At 34.6% G+C, this 18,824-nt stretch overlaps 1 protein-coding gene across 2 annotated transcripts in view; it reads left to right on the plus strand.

Moving 5' to 3' along the window:
- LOC131040594 (uncharacterized) overlaps window positions 1-18,824 on the plus strand; it is a 129,834-nt gene that overhangs the window by 73,474 nt on the left and 37,536 nt on the right. For both annotated transcript variants that reach the window (XM_057973546.2, XM_057973547.2), the window contains exons 11-14: window positions 8,738-9,170; window positions 9,648-9,971; window positions 10,097-10,702; window positions 10,829-11,005. In XM_057973546.2, coding sequence (XP_057829529.2) covers window positions 8,738-9,170; window positions 9,648-9,971; window positions 10,097-10,702; window positions 10,829-11,005 — 1,540 coding nt within the window. The remainder of the gene's footprint in view (window positions 1-8,737; window positions 9,171-9,647; window positions 9,972-10,096; window positions 10,703-10,828; window positions 11,006-18,824) is intronic.

An 18,824-nucleotide genomic window follows, 5' to 3' on the forward strand; every position in this document is an offset into this window, starting at 1 on the left:
AATTTAATATTTTAAATATGTAAATTGGATTTTTATTTAATATATTTATTGTTTATATATTAACAATATCTAGATTAAAAAATTAAAAATATTTATATTACAATGTTTTAAAATTTATTATAATGAGTTCAAATTTAATTTTAATTTTGGGATTTATTACTTATATTTAAAAAAAAATCAAATTTATATAAATTTTTTTATATTATAATGTTTTAAAATTTATTATAATGATTTCAGATTTAACTTTACTTTTTGGATTTATTACTTATATTTTTTTAAAAATCAAATTTATAGAGGTGAATTTTATCACAGTTTCTTTTTCCTTATCAAATTTCATCCGAATTTTATTGTTGCCGAACACGAACACAAACTCGAACCTTGTGACTTAGGTCATAGGTGAGTCTCTTGATAGAAAATAGCATCTTATAGGTGAGTCTCTTGATAGAAAATAGCATCTTATGCAATTACAAATAGGGCAAGAGCAAGAGGACATTGCTGCTTTATTGAGTTCTCTAATTAGGATTGCTTAGAAAGTGATCCATTAACATCAACCTGTGCAACTACATTTTTGAATAGAGTGTTCATCATTTGGCAAAATCTATCAGGGAATCCAAAGGCCTCAAGGGTCATCCCAAGAAATGATCGATTCCACTTTGTGAATTGCTTTCTCAAAGTCTGGAAGGAGCATGGCAGAATTTTTTTGGAAAATCTTGCCCATTTTATAGCCTCCCAATTAGTTAGGAGGTTCCTCCAAAATATATCTGCCTTCTATGAACCTAGTTTGAGTGTTACTGATAAAAGAAGGAAGTATATCCACTAATCTCTGGTCTAACATCTTAGCAAGGATTTTGTATGATACATTGAGCAAAGTAGTAGGTCTCCAATTTTTGATTAGAGACTTATCAGCTTCTTTAGTTAACAACTTGACAATAATTTTATTAATGTTACTGCCTAGTGAGCCTCTACTAATGGCCTCCTTGTAATTCTTTTGCAAGTCCTCTCTCACCCAATCTACATTTTTCTTATAAAATTCTACAAGCAAGCCATCAACCTCTAGAGATTTATCATTTTGTAGAACCTTAAAAGCCTTAATAACTTCCTCTTTGGAAATCGCTCTATCCAACCTGATTGCATTTTCTTTGGATATTCTTTTTGGAATGAGGTTCTTGTAGAAGTTTCTAGCATTTTCTGACCAGGCATTACCAAATTTTTCCTTAACGTCTTTCTTTTTAATGTATCTAAAGAAATTTTTTGAACCTTTATCTCCATGAGTTCACCAGTTCATCTTTGCTCTTATGCAAAGACCTTGTGTTTTGGTAGCTTGCAAATTCCTTATGGATTTTTTAATAGAGATTAGTTCCTCATTCGGTTCTATATTCTTTGGATCACTCTATAGATTAGTTTCAAATTTAAGAAGTTGTTCTTGAAGGCTGCTTTGAGTCTTCCTATTATCCATGGCTTTTTCCTCACCGATGGTTTGGTATATAATTGTTCAGCTTTTGACATTATTTTCCCATTTGTCAAGGGCTGATTTGTCTCTTGACATCCATCTATTAATCTTTCTCATTGTATAAATAGCTTCATTACAATCTTCACCCTTTAACGGGTTAGCATGCAGGATGAATTTGTCATTTTTCTTACACTCATTATGTCTCTCATTAGCTATCAAGATTGTTACCTTGATAGGATGATGATCAGATAGAGAGCAGGCGTAAACTCTTACCCTACTAACATCTTCAATTTTGTCAAAATTAATTTTTTTTTTTTGTTGGCATAGAATCTATCTAATCTACAGTATATTCTTTTATTCCCTTTTTGGGAATTACACCAAGTATACCAAATATTTTTATTTTTTCTTTCCATTTTTTCTTGAGGATAAAAAAAGTTAAGCTTATTCTTCATTTTGTACCTAAAATACTTCTCGTTATCCATCCATTCCATATCTATACCTCTATTTTTGTTTTCACTATTTTCTTTTCAATCATATTAAAATCCCCCCTCACAATCTAGGGAAGGTCTTAAAGGTTGCACATCTATTTCCATAGCTCAATTCTGCCCCTATACTCATTAGGAGCAGACTGAACATAAACCAAATCTTTTGTTCTCCTTTTCTATGATAATCCAAACTGCCCAATTGCATGGAGAAACTCCAGAAGCAATCACATATTGAGACCATTCATTAGATAGAAGGATGGGTGAGTCTCCCTTACCTTTTGTATGTTCAGTGAAATAGTGGGACGCTCCTTTCCAAATAAACTTGAGGTTGGTCTCAAGTGTAAAGCTGACTGCCTTTACTTCTTGTAGTAGGACAGCATCTTTGTGTTTATCAAGATTTAAATACCTCCTTACAATGTACTTCCTATCAGGGGATTCAAATCCCCTAATATTCTAGCAAGAGCAATTAAAGATCAACATTTATCATAGAGAAGTGTCGACAGAGTTCTAAATCTATCAAAACATTTAGGAATTCTATCCTCTTTCTCTTTCTTCTTGGTGTAGGGTTCTAATTCTTCTCTTTTTCTTACTATTCTTTTTTATTTTTATCCATCCATTTCCTGTAGGATTAGCTCTTTCCCCACATGATAACTCATTTCAACTAGTAATGGGGGAATTTATTGTTTCAGGATTCAAGCTCTCTTCTGTGATCTTGTCACTATCTAATGACTCTATAGCCCCTGTAGGGACCTCCTTATTAGTCCACATTTCAACTAGGAATGGGAGAAGTTATTGTTTCAGGATTCAAGCTCTCTTCTGTGATCTTGTCACTATCTAATGACTCTATAACCCCCTGTAGGAACCTCCTTATTAGTCCACATTTCAACTAGGAATGGGGGAAGTTATTGTTTCAGGATTCAAGCTCTCTTCTGTGATCTTGTCACTATCTAATGACTCTATAACCCCCTGTAGGAACCTCCTTTTTAGTCCACATTCTGTTTTCAGCTTCATCAATTGGTATATTTAATATTAACCTCTAGGCATTATTTTCCTGTCCTAGATTGGTACTAAACAAGGTGATCAAATTGGGATTGTAGGCATTGTCATGTTTGGCATTACGATTGTTCCATGGCCGTTGGGGACAGGGAGACGGGGGAACGAGCTTCAGGGACGAAGGGAAAAGGTTTCGGGGACAGGGGGACTTGGGCTTGGGGGGAGGGAAACACATTTCCGTGGAACAATGTTAATATTATCTCAATCTTTATTGCCATTAACTTTAGCGTCCATTTACAGGCCCTTGTCTAAGACCAATACATGGGCATCATTTTGTCCATGTTTGGAATTAGGCACACAGTACAAATTTATGCTGTTTACTTTGCTATGATCAAGTCTAATCTTATTAGCATTTGTCAGATTACTTAAGATCTGTGAATTTCTAAGAACTAAATCTTTAGTCTCAAACTCATACACAGTGTTCATCACTGTAGAGGATACAACATCGGTCAGGTGCTGAGGGTTTTATTCATCAATCTTTATTGATCTCAAATATCACATTTTTCAATTTCACTTTTATTTTGGGTGTCTTCTTCAAGTAAGGGTTCTATGTTCCCTGTATGAATCTTCTGGGCCATAGATTGTTTAATCTTGTCTAATACTAGCTTTTGGGCAATTTTTTAAAATCCAAGGGTAGTACTAGGCACACTTGAAAGGTTATTGTCATGGTCCTTTAGGGGCTTTTATCCATAGGTTGAATAGCATGTCCCAAATTAGAAGCTAACGGTGGCTGCCTTTGTCAATTCAATTCTTGTGTTTGCAATTTCAACATTGCTAGCTAGATCAAGATTATTAACATTAGGGCTATTCTCAATCTTGTTATGAATAACCAATATGTTTAGTGATACAACAAGACTTGACAAAGATCTAGTGAGGGTTTCACCATTTACCACTTCTTTAGGAAGAATTCTAGGGATAGGGTTAGAATGAACCTGGTTACTCTGAGGTTTAAAGGCTATCATCTTCAATTCTTGTGTTTGTCAATTCTATTTTGGCTATCATCTTCAATTCTAGGGATAGGGTTAGAATGAACCTGGCTACTCTTAGGTTTATAGGGATAGGGATAGGGTTAGAATTGAATTGGCTGCCTTTGTCAATTCAATTCTTGTGTTTGCAATTTCAACATTGCTAGCTAGATCAAGATTATTAACATTAGGGCTATTCTCAATCTTGTTATGAATAACCAATATGTTTAATGATACAACAAGACCTGACAAAGATCTAGTGAGGGTTTCACCATTTACCACTTCTTTAGGAAGAATTCTAGGGATAGGGTTAGAATGAACCTGGTTACTCTTAGGTTTAAAGGCTATCATCTCTATTCAGGCAGCATTGAGAATTTGGGATGAGAAGCTGAATCCTTCCCTTGGGCTACTCAAAGCAACTTCACTGTTAGCAAAGTCTAGGCTATTGTTACTAGTGATCTCCTTGGGCAAGCCATGAGAATCAACGTTGTCTACAGAAACCTCAAGGCCAGAGTTAGAACCAATGTCCTTTTCAACACTTTCTCTTTTTCTACAATATTCTTAGGAATAGTGTCTACTGTAATTTGTTTGGTTGTAGGGTTTCCAGGTTTGTTCTTAAGAATAGATCAATTTCTCCTGACGTGCCCTTCTCTTCTGCATAAGAAGCAAGCATTAAGACCACCAAGATTTTCTATTTTGCAGGAAGTTATTTTTTCTCCAAGTTCAATTTCTATCACCTCTAGAATTGCAATTTTCGGAGACAAAGAAACAAGCATTCTTGCATCCATATGGAGGAGAGTGGCCTTAGTCTTCTCAATGCTCAGTACATTTACTATTGGGGAAATAGTTGTGGCAACAATGCTACAATTGGGGAGGAACATCTTTGACAGTTACCCATCTAGGGTAAGAAAGTGCAAGAATCTCTTCATTTAAGTCTTCCAATGACTAGGTTTGGGCACAAAAAATACATTTTCCAATATAAATTTTACCTGCATATTGTGATCTTTAAAGAACACTAAAAATAATCCCTGTAGAATCGTTCTACAATAGGAAATCTGTAACCCTATCTTTTTAAACCAGACATTATTTAGCCATTCATCTATTTATCTCCTAGCAGGAACCTTATCACAGTCAAGTGCAATGAGAAAAATAGCAACATTCTTGTACCCAAGGCATCAACCATTTCAGAGTTAGGAGAAATGAGGATCTTTCTAGGGCCAACTGAAGGACACTTACCTTATCCTTTGCAACCCCGACCTCTTCCACCAACTTCAGCATCTTCGTGGGCTATAAACTTGGTAGAGGGTAATTTTTTTTCTTTTCCTCATTTTGTGACTATGTCTCAGAAAGACCTTTCTTTGCTTTTAACTCCAGATGACCGTTTTGGATCATCGGGAGGCTTGCCGGATGTTTTGGCACCAACTTCCATTTAATTAATTTTCATACTATCAGCCCCATATGAGAGGGTCACAATAGTTGCTTGCAAATTGGGAAAAAACCAAAGAGAAATGTGGAAAAAAATTGAAATTAACTAAACCAGCAGAAAAGAAGAAAGTTTCAAAAGGAACAAGGAGAGCATCAAATGGGAAGGGCCACAAAACCGCATTAGAGGAGGGCCAACACGTCCACCACTGTAGCGTGCCCTTGGAATCCTCTGCTCATCTGATTGCCTCAACCAGTGCTCCCACCTCCATTTTTTTGTTGTTGTGGTTTTTGATAATGCTATAAAATGCAAAACTATTCTCTATTATTTTCTTTGGGACTGCAATGATCATATTCTCATGCTTAAACCCTGGCATCCCTCCTTTAATCCCATCTCTGATTCTTTCAATGTCACTCCTGTATAGGTTTGTCTCCCAAATTTTTTTCTTCAATTTTGGTTTGATTAGTGTTTTGAGGAAATTGGAAATTTGTTGAGGAAATTTTTAAATGTAGATGAGGGGTCTTCCAATTTTTCGCACATTACATATGCTTGCCCCTTGGTTGAGCTACACATTTCTAAAAGCCTTTCAGCTGATATATCTCTCAAAACCACAATTCAATTCTAGAAACAAATCCTGGATTTTGAGGGATTACCATTTCGGTGCTACATATGTTTTGGCATGGGTCACATTGCTGCACATTGTGCCAAATGGTTTGAGTGATACCCAGGTCACATGGTGGAAAGACATTTCCACCCACCATTACTTTGTGTGGTAAAAGAAGATTCTGATTCGTCAGTGGAGGGCAGCCCCTAGGCAGTAGTTCATAATGAATCCTCTCATATGATGCCCTCTATTGTGAATGGTAGCCAAATTGTCCCATCCGGTGATGTGCAACCTACTCATGCAACTATTGTTGCCTCTCGACCTATTGAGGGGGTGGGGGTGAGGGGATGGGGTCTCACTATGGATCCAAACCTCAGGAATTTTAAGACAAAAGGGGATATAATAGTGCAACCAGAGTCTTCAGATGCTTTACCACCAAAGGATGAAGATCACAGTATCCCACAAGCCATGGATATAGCTATGAATGGTGGGGATGCTAGTGAAAATTGGACAGTTGTGAGAAAGAAAGAAAAAAGAAAGAGGTGGTCTTTTTTTAACATACTTCTTTGCTCTCACACTAAATGTGCTGCAGAATGCAAGATTTGCAATAAGATTTAAAGTAGACCCTTTTGGATTCCTTGAATCTGGACAATGTACCCTGTTAATGGGGATTTAGGATAGTATGGACTTGACAATATTCTGACATTCCTGGAGTTGTCATCTTAATATTTGTAACTTTGTATGTTTTAATATATGGGGTGGCACCCTAAAGCTGAACTTAGCCAAAAAAATTATAGACTAGTTTATATTATTATTAGTTATTAATTTTACTATATAATTAATAATTATTAATATATAAATTAAGAAACAACATTCTGATATAATATATACTAATTAAATTTTTAAACTATTTTATAATATTATTATTTTAAATTAATAAGAATTGGCATGAGAAAAAGATTTCCCTTACAAGTCAAAAAAATGGGGACAAAAACACCCAACCACAGCTAATCCCTTCCACTACCCAATGCAATCATGTAAACTGTCAATGCTTTGCTGCAGTCCCATGGCCTCGCCATCGGCTGAAAATGCCAGAGGAAAAATACCTTGTACTAGGCCAGGTGTTGATACGTTAAAAATAAGAAACTAAAAACAAAATAACATTTTTCGACAAATTTTGAAAATGACTACATTCGTAGACATCTGCATTTTTCCTTCCATTTAGGGCTTTTAGTTTTCATGATCCCAGAAGAAAGAATGTGGTTTAGGGTTTTTTTGAGGTCAAGGCACATAAAATCTGATTTTGCACCGATTTCACACACTTCGATTCCGAGACATGTTGTACCCAGAATCGGCATAATTCTTGGGCGATTTGGTAGCTTGGGACTCTCGCCTTTTCTGTTATCAGCCTACATGTTGCCCTTTTCTTTTCAGTTGCTGTCTTTGGCAATGTTGCATTTCTTAAAAGCTCAGAACAGGTTCAAATCCCTTCCCAGTAAGATCAACTAGGATGGAGATCTCACACAATTGCAAGCAGATGATCTTGAATTGGTCACATCATTTGTTAACCAAATGATGGCCTCGATGGATCTCAGTTGTCTGTAATATTCTTTTACTGCTGCCTGATTTGCAGTGGTGTAGTTTGGTATTCTTTGGGAAATTTTTAACATATTTTGGATCAAGAATTCTAAACATCAAATATCTAATGGGTTATGAAGTGGGGCCTGAAACTTTGACAAATTCTTACACTGTTCTTATCCAGAAGTTTCTCTATTGTAAGTTCTCTGTGGACAATGGAACTAAATAGTTAACAGAGATCTAGAAATCAAAATGCACTACTGAATGCACACATGATTAAAAACCACAAGAACATATAGAAAACATCACAGTGGATTAAGAGAATTATATAATATTTGCAAATAGAATTCAAGATACAAATGCAATTCTAAAGTTACCACCAGTGGAAACATGATCAAATCCTTTAGGTGGAATGATCTTTGAAAATTACTGTCAACATAAAGAGGTCTGTCTCTAGTTTTGATCAACTTCATTATCATGTACTCAATTGCTGCTTTACATATCTCTGAAATAGAAGATAGACTAAACACCAACTTTGCATGTCAGTGTTATAAGCTCTTTCCAGTTTTGATCCAGCTGTTTTATTGTTTCTTTCTTTTCTTTTTCTTTTAGTTAAAGAGATAACCCCTTTTTATTGGGCAGTACCTGTTAATAGTTATTTCTGACAGATGAAATGCATTGATATTGACCATTCTGGCCATCCATGTACATCAATATAAACTCAACTCCACTTTCAGTTTCTGCCTCTTAACAGATGAGTTGGTTTTTGAGGAACGTATGGCTTTGTCTCCCAATGATATTTATAGGTTGTTAAAATTCAATTCCAATCTGGAGGCTTTGTGCATCTTTGAGGAATGTTTCAAGCATGTGACATGGATGATGACTTTAAGAAATTATTTGCTCATCTGTTGCCTTTATAATTTGTCATGCCTTGATTGTCTTTTGAATATAAAATCTTTTTTACAATTTTACTGGTACTGAATGTTGTGTGAGGAAATGAGTTTCTCGTGACTGATGAAATATTAGAAACAATGCCTTGATATTTTAAATAAGTGGCAAAATATGAAAAGCGACAAAATATTAGAATTAATCTGTTTATAATTTGACTGCAACAGTCCACTTTTTAACTGTGGAGAATGCATCGACTGAAATACTTGGGTGAATGCTTTTGTTTTCTAGATTGCTAAGGCGGGATCCAATGGGTGCCCTAAGCTATGGCACTTTAAAGCCGTCACTAATGAAGAAAATTGCTGCTTCCACTGATGTTCGGCCATCTGACATGGATACTGTAGCTGCCAAAAGAAATGGAGAGGTTCTTGGAAGGCAAACTGTTCTCAAAAGCGATCATTGCCCTGGTTGTCAAAACATGTCGTTACCTGAGCGTGTTGAGGGTGCACCCAATTTCAGAGAAGTACCTGGCTTTCCAGTTTATGGTGTGGCTAATCCAACTGTAGATGGCATTAGAGCTGTTATTCATCGAATCGGTGGCTGGAATGGTGGAAGGCCTGTTTTATGGCACAACATGAGAGAAGAACCTGTTATTTATATCAATGGAAAGCCTTTTGTACTTCGTGAGGTGGAAAGGCCATATAAAAACATGCTGGAATATACGGTGAGGAACTTGAATTTGGCAGGCAGTTTAATTTTTGAGTTCTATATTTGTTTTCTCTTAGCTAAAATTCATCTGATTTTCTACCTATGATGTATGTCTGTGCTTGTTGTTACATGCTTGCTTATCAAAATGCTACTGAGTTAATTAGACCTCCTTACTGGATAATGGCCACTTTGAAAAGATCAAGGATTACACATTTATATTATTGATTCCTTATGCTATCTGTATTACTATTTAAAGCTATCATATTATCAAGAGTAAGCCTCAGTTTTTCTTGTAAAGTAATAATTTATACTTTTGCTTTTGTTTTTCACCCATTTTGATCATTCATCAATCATCATCAATTTTTTTCTGTATTTTTATTGAAAAAATATTTCTGTAAAAAACTATTGATTCGGAGAACAACATTCTTATTGGAAATGGTAATGGTGCATGAATTCTATGCTCATTTTCTAATGTTGGTCAATTTGGTCTTAGGGCATTGATCGAGAGAGGGTAGAGCGAATGGAAGCTCGATTGAAAGAGGATATTTTGAGGGAGGCAGAACGATATGGGGGTGCTATAATGGTAATCCATGAGGCAGATGATGGCCAAATATATGATGCTTGGGAAACAGTAAATTCACAAATAGTGCAGACCCCTTTGGAGGTGTTTAAAGGCTTGGAACTTGAAGGATTTCCAATAGAGTATGCTCGAGTACCCATCACAGATGGAAAAGCTCCAAAGAGTTCTGATTTTGATGCCTTAGCCATGAAAATAGCCTCAGCTCCAAAGAACACTGCATTTCTCTTCAATTGTCAAGTGTGATTTTCTCATCTATTTCTTTGGATTTTAGATGAAAGTCATATTAGATGTTATTCTATTTTCATTAATGCTTTGATACTTCATGAGTCCTATGACATCTTAAATTTGGTCTCTCTTCTCAGATGGGTCGTGGGAGAACCACAACAGGAACTGTGATTGCTTGCCTTGTTAAGATTAGACTTGATTATGGGAAACCGCTTAGACTGCCTTCCGCACATACAGCTCTTTCAGAAACAGATAGTGGTTTTACTAGTGGAGAAGAAGCAGGGAATGAGAGTGGTGATGCTTCAAATGGATCACCAGAAGCAAACAGGAGGCAGCAAGGTTTATTCTCGAGTTTCGGCATAGATGATATTTTACTTATACGGAAGGTTACTACATTGTTTGATAGTGGTGTAGAGTGCAGGGAAACATTAGATGCCGTTATTGATTGCTGTGCAGCACTTCAAAATATACGGCAAGCTGTTCTTCATTATAGGAGGAAGTTCAATCAGCAATACATGGAACCTAGAGAGAGACGTGTTGCGCTAAACCGTGGTGCTGAATATTTGGAGCGATACTTCATGTTAATTGCATTTGCAGCATATATTGGAAGTGAAGCATTTGATGGTTTCTGCGAATCTGGATCTCCTAAAATCTTGTTTAAGACATGGCTACACAAAAGACCCGAGGTTCAAGAAATGAAATGGAGCATACGGCTACGACCTGCACGCTTCTTTGCCATTCCTGTAATAGCATTATTTTGATTGACACAAATTCTCTAGTTTTTTGAAGTAATACTGAGGGCTCATGCTATGTTTTTACACTTTTGTGTCAAAGGAAAGTTGTCTTGTCTCATATTATGCAATTTGCAGGTGGATTCAAGGACACTTGCTGAAAGCCATAATGGTGATGCAGTCATGGAAGCTATTGTGAAGGCTCGTAGTGGGTCTATTCTGGGAAAACATTCCATACTTAAAATGTATTTTTTTCCTGGACAGAAAAAGACTTCAAGCTACATTGACATTCCAGGTGCACCTCATGTATACAAGGTAAGGAAGGCATATATTTGGTTTTCTGGATATGTTGTCGGGTAAAACATTGCTCAGTTATTTAATATGATGTCTGTTACATGATACATCTGTTTTTGAGATTGGTTGTGAATTCACATGCAAGTGTATTATTAACTTTTGATCAATGTGTCACTCTTGATTTCTTCAGAGTTGTTGAAATTTACTGTTCAGTGAATAAGAGAGCTCTGATTATAATTTACGGAGTTACATTTTTCTTGCTCTCAAATTGTTTTGATGTGGGTGAAAAGAGAGTATATATTCAAATATAAAGAAGATAACAATGTCAGAAATTGTGGTTTCTGAGATTGATGATTAGAACAGATCTGAATTAACAGAGAGTATGGACTAGAAGGATAACTGTCAAAATAATCTGACAATTATTCACAGAAAACATCATATCTCATGACAAATATGTAAAAACAGAGTCTCTGTAGAATTAATACTAAATCAAGTATTTTAATACTTATTCTCGGTTTTTCTTCAGACTGGTTTAGAGGAACTGGTAATTCGTAATTCACAGAGAATTTGTCGAGCCATAATCTTATTGCAATCAGGAGAATAAACTGCTTCCAGAATGTGTTGTATAGTTAACTACTTCAGTTGGTTCTTTCTAATGACCAGAGACTTCACAATTTTAATACATTTGATAAAGTTCTAGAAAAAGAGACAGAAGATCTTGGCTTCTTGAATCCTGGTTGCTATAAAGTCTCTCTGACATGTGTTGGCCTTTTTCATTTATTTGTTGAATCCTTGGCATGGATATTTCCCCTTGCAAACTAACTAGGTGTTGTAAATCAAGCTGACAATCTGAGCATTTTGAAGAGGAAGCTTATTATCCTGATCAGTAAGGAGTACGAAGAAAGACAGTCATGTTGTGAGTCATGATCTCTGTATTTTTTTTCTAGTAATCAATCACTTGGTGTTTGTTGGCATTGTTGTGGATGGCTGTTGCAGCATAGGTTGGAAGGCTGGACCATTCAATAACTTGATGATGTATCCCCTTGATGGAAATGTTGTCATTGATGTCAAAGGAAGACTATCATCATGATTGAAGCCAAAGAAGTCATTGATGTTAAAGGAAAGTTATGAATATCAAAGTATAATTGATGCCCAAAGAAATTGAATAAAGGCTAAAGGCCACTTATCGTTTCAAATACAGATTGCATTATTTCAAGGTGATTAGAAGACAAGTTCCTAAGTTGGCCAACACTCTTCACATAGGCCGACACTGTTCACATTAGTATATAAGCAAGACATTCAAATCTTTATCTATTGCTAGCTGACTTTGCAGATGAAATCAGTGTATTAACTAATAGTCTAATCCTCATTAACTACACTCTTAATTGCACTAGTCATATATATATAGGCCAAGTAAGCAGGGAAGAACTAAATAACTATGACTATGAGGAATATTTAAAGTTGAAGGAAAATTTAATACAAGGTTTGGCAATAGAAGATTGTGGATTTTTGTGATGCATGATTGAAGGCAGAAGATTATGCTAGTCGATTTTATTGGTGCCCAAGACAAAAAGTTATAAAATAAAAGCACAGCAATAAAATATTGAATATAAAGAACAGTGATTGAGATTATAATCAGTGGCGATCACTATATTAATTAGTGGCAAGTGGCAATCATGATAAGATTTCAAATGCACCGATCACTATATATCTATATAGCAGTGATTTTATATGATTTATTTGTTAAGAACATTTGCTTGTTTTATGAGGCAATTGGCAATTATATATTACTATCAGCAACTATATAAATCACCCAAGTAAAGCAGTGATTAAGATTGTTTATATTAATTATAAACAATAGGCTTCAAGCACCTATTAGACTTTCTTCTTTGAAAAGAGATATCTAATCCCAAAGGCTATGTTCCTTCTATCAATATGAGGATATAAAAAGAAAGAGAAGTGTGGAAGGTGTTAGTGGTGTGTAGAGTGAAGAAGGAAGCAAGTGTATAAAGCCAAAAGGATATATCATACAGACACAAGAAGAATTTATAAAGAATAAAGAACACACATTTTATCATGGCAGATTAGTGAAAAAGACGTAAATAATAATCATATATTGAATTAGTGAGTGTGGGGTAATAAGACATATCATACATCTTCCAGCGAAAAGACCTTGAAGAGCAGATTTTGAGAAAGATATATGTTTCATGCAAGGTTAAAGAAGATTTTGGAGCAGAACAATAAAGCATATTGGAGAGATTTTTTTTAGCAGACTTTATGGTGGATTTAAGAAAATTTGCATGCAATATTTGTGCAAACACATAACCAGATCTGAAGGAGATATGAGAGCAGAATTATAGCAGACTTGTGAAAAGAGTTTTGAGCAGATTTGTAATCAGACTAGTGAATAAGAATATATGAAGTTTTGAGAAGAAGAATAGAATGCTGATTTGGTGAAGGAGATAATGATATCATCATAATATCCGTCATCCGTTGAAGAAGCAACATATTAAGGGTGGAATCTCGTTTGTTGTGGAAGTTGGTGCTTCCTAAAGGAGAGATTGGTGTCTCTAGCTAATTTGGTGCTTAGTTGTAGGGGTTGGTGCCTTCAGTAGGTTGGTGTCTACAAACTGAGGGGATTGGTGTCTCCTGTAGGTTTGTGCCTACAAAACGAGGGGATTGGTGTCTCCTATAGGTTTGTGCCTACAAATTTGTAAGAGTTTTCTATATATAAAGCAATATTTTGCCGTGGTTTTCTCCTGCAAGGGTTGCCATGTAAATCGTGTTTTCTAGTTGTATTGTGTAATAAGTTTGGAAAAGTGCTCATCAATTGGTATCAGAGCCGGTTTCTTCAAAAAAGTGTAACCACTTGAAAGTAGATTATGAGAGAACATATGGTGAGAAGAAAAGGAAATAAGGGAAAAAGAAATGCCAAACAGAATGTTGATCAACAATCACCAAAATCAAATACAAAAAGTGATGAAAGTGAAGGTAGCAAAAGTAATGAAGTAACAAATGGGACACACATGTCAATAGATACAAAGAGTGATGTATCAGAAGGTGAAGACTGACTACCTATTGAAAAAGAAGAAAAAGCCAAACTGTATGGAGAAGTTGATGTAGAAAAAGAGTATCACCAAAATGACGATAAAGGAGATTTTGAGGAAGAACTCTATTGCGCTATAGAGGAGATCGAGAAACTTAGAAAAATTCAAAGTATAAGTTGCTGTTTCAATAAGAGTGTAAATCAAAGGCCAAAATATTTGAAGAATCCGAAACAAATGATTATTGACTTGAAAGTTCAAATAGAGAAAGAGAAAAGTAGTCAAGAAGAGTTAAAAATCCAATTGAAAGCAAAAGATGAAAATTGTGAAAGGCTAGAGTGTGAAATTGTTTCCGTGAGGAAGGATTTGGAGAAGACAACCACTGAGTTAAACACAAGCCTCAAGTTTGTAAAGAGCATCAAAATCCTAGATGACATTGTGATGTCCCCATTTTGAAATAGAATTTAATGGTAAATAATAATAATAAAGTTAAAATTCAATGAAAAACATAAAAAATAAAAGAATATTATTAAATATAGTTAAATTTAATTAAGTTAATGAATGGTCAAAAAACATGGAATGAAAATTTGTGACTCCCTCACACATGAGATATAAAAGGGAGAAGAGAGCCTCATTTGAGAGGAAATAATTTGGGAATCAGAAGTGCAGATCTTATATAAATAAGTGCAGATCTGATTGTGAAAGGTTGTGTCCCTTTCAAAGGGCAGAAGTAATGAAGAGTTGCACACTTTCAAAGGGTGCTAATAGTGAAAGGGTGTGTCTCTTACCTAAGGGCATCCATAATGAAGAGGTGTGACCTCTAGATATAAAGGAAAGGAATCAAAGGTCTCCAGTGACATCACCATGCATCAGATCAGAACTGTTATTAAGTTACAGGCCTTGGTGGTATGCTTAATATGTATGCATAATATACGAAGTCTGATAATGTTCTTATGCAGAATTTAATAGTAATATTAATATAGACTGCAACATGTACGACAGTCATACTTAATTAAAATGCATTCATAGTACATAAAAGATTTATATAGATTTATATGGTACAGAATAAGGATAATAGATTTATATATGATAATGATGTTAGCAAGACTTATAATAGCTTGATATACAAACATATATACTTGAAATAATATCAATAAGATCATATATATATAAAGATCAAATTACAAATATTATGGATAAGATTATAGATAAATTACTTTGATTATTTATATATGTGTGTATGTCTTATCTCGTAATCAATCAAAGGAATGAATGGAGGAAGTAAGTTAGGGAATTGCAGTTTACTGGTTCTCCCAAGCTAAGTAGGCCACCCCAAGGGATGGAATTGTCATAGTAGGACGTTCCTGCCTCTTGAGGGCCAAGAGGTGAGTTGTTAGTGGGACGTTGTGCACTCTTGGGCTTAGTTGGGTTGAGCAGTTTATAGGCACTCTCTCGAGGCTTTCCTACCAAACTAAACTATGATTGGTTATAGGTAGAAATACATGTTTATCATTCTTTGTAATATATGTACTATTTATCCATGTATTTATTCGTCGATTTGTAAGTTCATTGAATGACTAGATCGAGTCACTCTCATAATTTGAAAAAATGATAAACTATATTGTGGAATTACTAATTTAGGACAAAATCCAGGTAATCCCTTGTTAGGGATGTAAATGTTATTGCAATTTCCAATTTAATGAACAAGTTATATGCAGAATGGTGTATTTAAGGTTTTGGTATTATGACTATGACAATAATATTGTTGTATTTCTTTTGCTGCAGGTATGGAGGATGAACATGTATCGATTTCAATGTCATCCCCTTTCTTTTGAATGATGCATATATAGTAAGGTAGTCACAATCAAGTAGCACCTTGATCGGACATGTCTTTTAGACATGTCCGACCAAGATGTCACTTGGTCGTGACTCTTACAAATGCCAACCGATCCACTCGGTGTTTATGATAACTAATCGGTGCCATTGTAAATGATAACAGATCGGTATAAACACACCAGATAATGAATCAGTATCAAAGCAAACAAGCCCAATAACTAATAGCATTACATATGCTATCGGATTAATACCTCGATAGTATATTAATGCCGATTCATAAATGAATCGACATTAATATGCTATCGGGTTACTAGCCCGATAGCATTTAGATTGATGCTTAACTATGTTAAGCAAGTCGTCGATCTAATTCATCTTTATCCAATGTCAATATCATAATCATGATCAATGTTACAGTCTGATAAACATATTCAGTTCGGAAAGCATAAATCAGATAATCTAATAGCATAGATGAGTAAACCAACACAGAATAGAGGAGATTAACGGGTTAGGAAAGTCTTATCTTGCAGAAGCTACTAATGCATTAACAGGGGACATAACAAACATCGTTAATGGCTAGAGGTCACTATTAAATAAAACAGAACTTGGTTATAAAGAAAACCAGATGTCAAATGAGGAAGAGTCTAAAGAGTCATAAAAGATGACAAATGAAGGAAAGGCAAAGAGTTATGCTATCAAAGGAACAAACAACAAGAATAGTAAAGCCCATAGAAGTTGAGCACTCATCCATAGGACATTCAAAAGATTTTATGATTCAAGATACAGTCATATGGATAGGTTGAAGAGTACCTTCGATGGCTATTGCTACTCATGTAATCCTTTTGGACATAAGGCAAGAGATTGTAGAGCACAAGTGTGATATGATTATAGATGGAAGAAAAATAGGAATTCTTATATGTTCCTTTAGTGAATTATAAGGTTATATGCTACAAATGCAACAGCTATGGACATATAGCATGCCATTGCAGAAGTGGGTTTATGGAACCTTCAAGACAAAACAAGAAGATAAATACACTTGGCAAGCATAAGAAAGATCCTATAAAAGTTTGGAAGAGGAAGCTAAAGAAAGACAAGGAGAAACCTATTCAAGTGCAAACTTGATTACATTCACAAGAGGTATCTCCTAGTTCATAAGAAGAAACACAATTTTAGGGGGAGCTAAGTATGCCATTATCTTTTAGCCTCTTGAAGAAGATTACCCAAAAGATGAAGACTGTTTACTGCCTAACTCTACTAGTTACAAAAGTAATCATAAATGCTCATTAACTAAACATCTCCTTAATGTTCTTTAGTTTTACATGTCAAATTTGATTGATTCCAATAACAAAATGGGGATTCAGAAGCAAATTTTAAGCTTTTCAATTGCAAACACAATATTTGAAGGGTTAATTCTTCTCCTTGAACATTGCTACATTACGACTCACCATTGGATGTCTCATTCCAAATCTGTCTCAAGACGGAGAAGCATCTAAATCATATGCCTTTCTAGTTCATGAAAGGAGTTTCAAGGGAAGAGAAGCAGGATTTTCCCCAAATTGGGCATAGTTCAACCCTTAAACACTAGCAAATTTTTATTTTAATTTAACATTATACAAATTTCACACGTAATGGAATTTATTCGCTAGGGATTGAGTAGTAATCAAAAGAAAATATTTAGATGACTTTATTTAATATCGTTTTTAATTTACTAGAATCTTATTAAATTTAATATATTTTTAAAAATTATTAATTTAATTATTATTAGAAATGAGGAATATTGTTTACTAAACTGAATTTATCGGCATATAAAATATTTGTTAAATATATATTATATTATGTAAATTATTATTAAATTGGTCATTTATTAAGTTGAATATGTATATATATATATATATATATATATATATATATATATATATATATAAGAAAGTTTTGAGAAGTAGTTTTATCCATATTTGATATGGTATTTATCTTTATTTGTATGCTAAGTCACAAGGTTCGAATTCGAATTCGAATTCGACAGCCATGAAATTCGGATGAAATTCGACAAGGGAAAAATTCGAAAAAAAATTCGGATAAAATTCGCCTTCTATAATTTTGTTTATTTTTAAATATATGTATACTTTTAATAAATTATCAAAATAGCAACCCTTGTTGGAGAAAATCAGAGGGCGACCCAGCAGTTGCAGACACCCATGACCCAATAGATACAAAGCATATACAAAGAATACCCACGACCAACTGAGTTGTGTTTAGAGGCGGATAGCAGTGCTTTATAGAAGAAATTCGATTAAATTCGTTTTTTTTTATAGAAGTTTGAAATCCGATTAAATTCGAACCTCATCCATGAAAATCGCCGTATCCTGTGACTTAGTTTGTATGTATGTACACACACGCACACACATATATATAGATATATACATAGGTTATTTATGTAATGTCCCCTATTTTAGCCTTTAGGCTAATAGGCGTTATAAGGAGAAATTAATTAAATTAATTTCTTATAAAGTCATTAAAATAAATATTTATTAAAAAATGACTTTATATTTAATTAATTTAATTAAAAGTGACTAAAGTATAAAAATAAAATAATAATTGTAAAGTCAATAATAAATAATAAAGTGTACCTACCCTCTTCTAGAAGGAATCTCATGACGGGTTATGAAAAGGATAAATAGAAGAGGGTGATTGTTGAACAGACACATGGAGTTTTGGATTTGGAATTGATGAGCTGATGCATGGCATTAGTTGAATCTTTGAGGACGCAAACCTTCAACAGATTTTGATAGAAGGGCTGGACGAAACCCTAGTTCTTCATTTTGGGAGTAGGTTCGTGACGGAGTCTACATCAGCGCCAAATTTGTGAGGTCTTCTTTCGAAGACAAATTTGCAGTTGAGAGGAGTATATTTTAGTCTTCCTATTTGAGCTCATAAAGTTTCATATCAGATTTCTGTGATGTTGC

This window comes from Cryptomeria japonica, chromosome 4 (assembly GCF_030272615.1).
Source record: "Cryptomeria japonica chromosome 4, Sugi_1.0, whole genome shotgun sequence".
In the NCBI taxonomy this organism is placed as follows: Eukaryota; Viridiplantae; Streptophyta; class Pinopsida; order Cupressales; family Cupressaceae; genus Cryptomeria; species Cryptomeria japonica.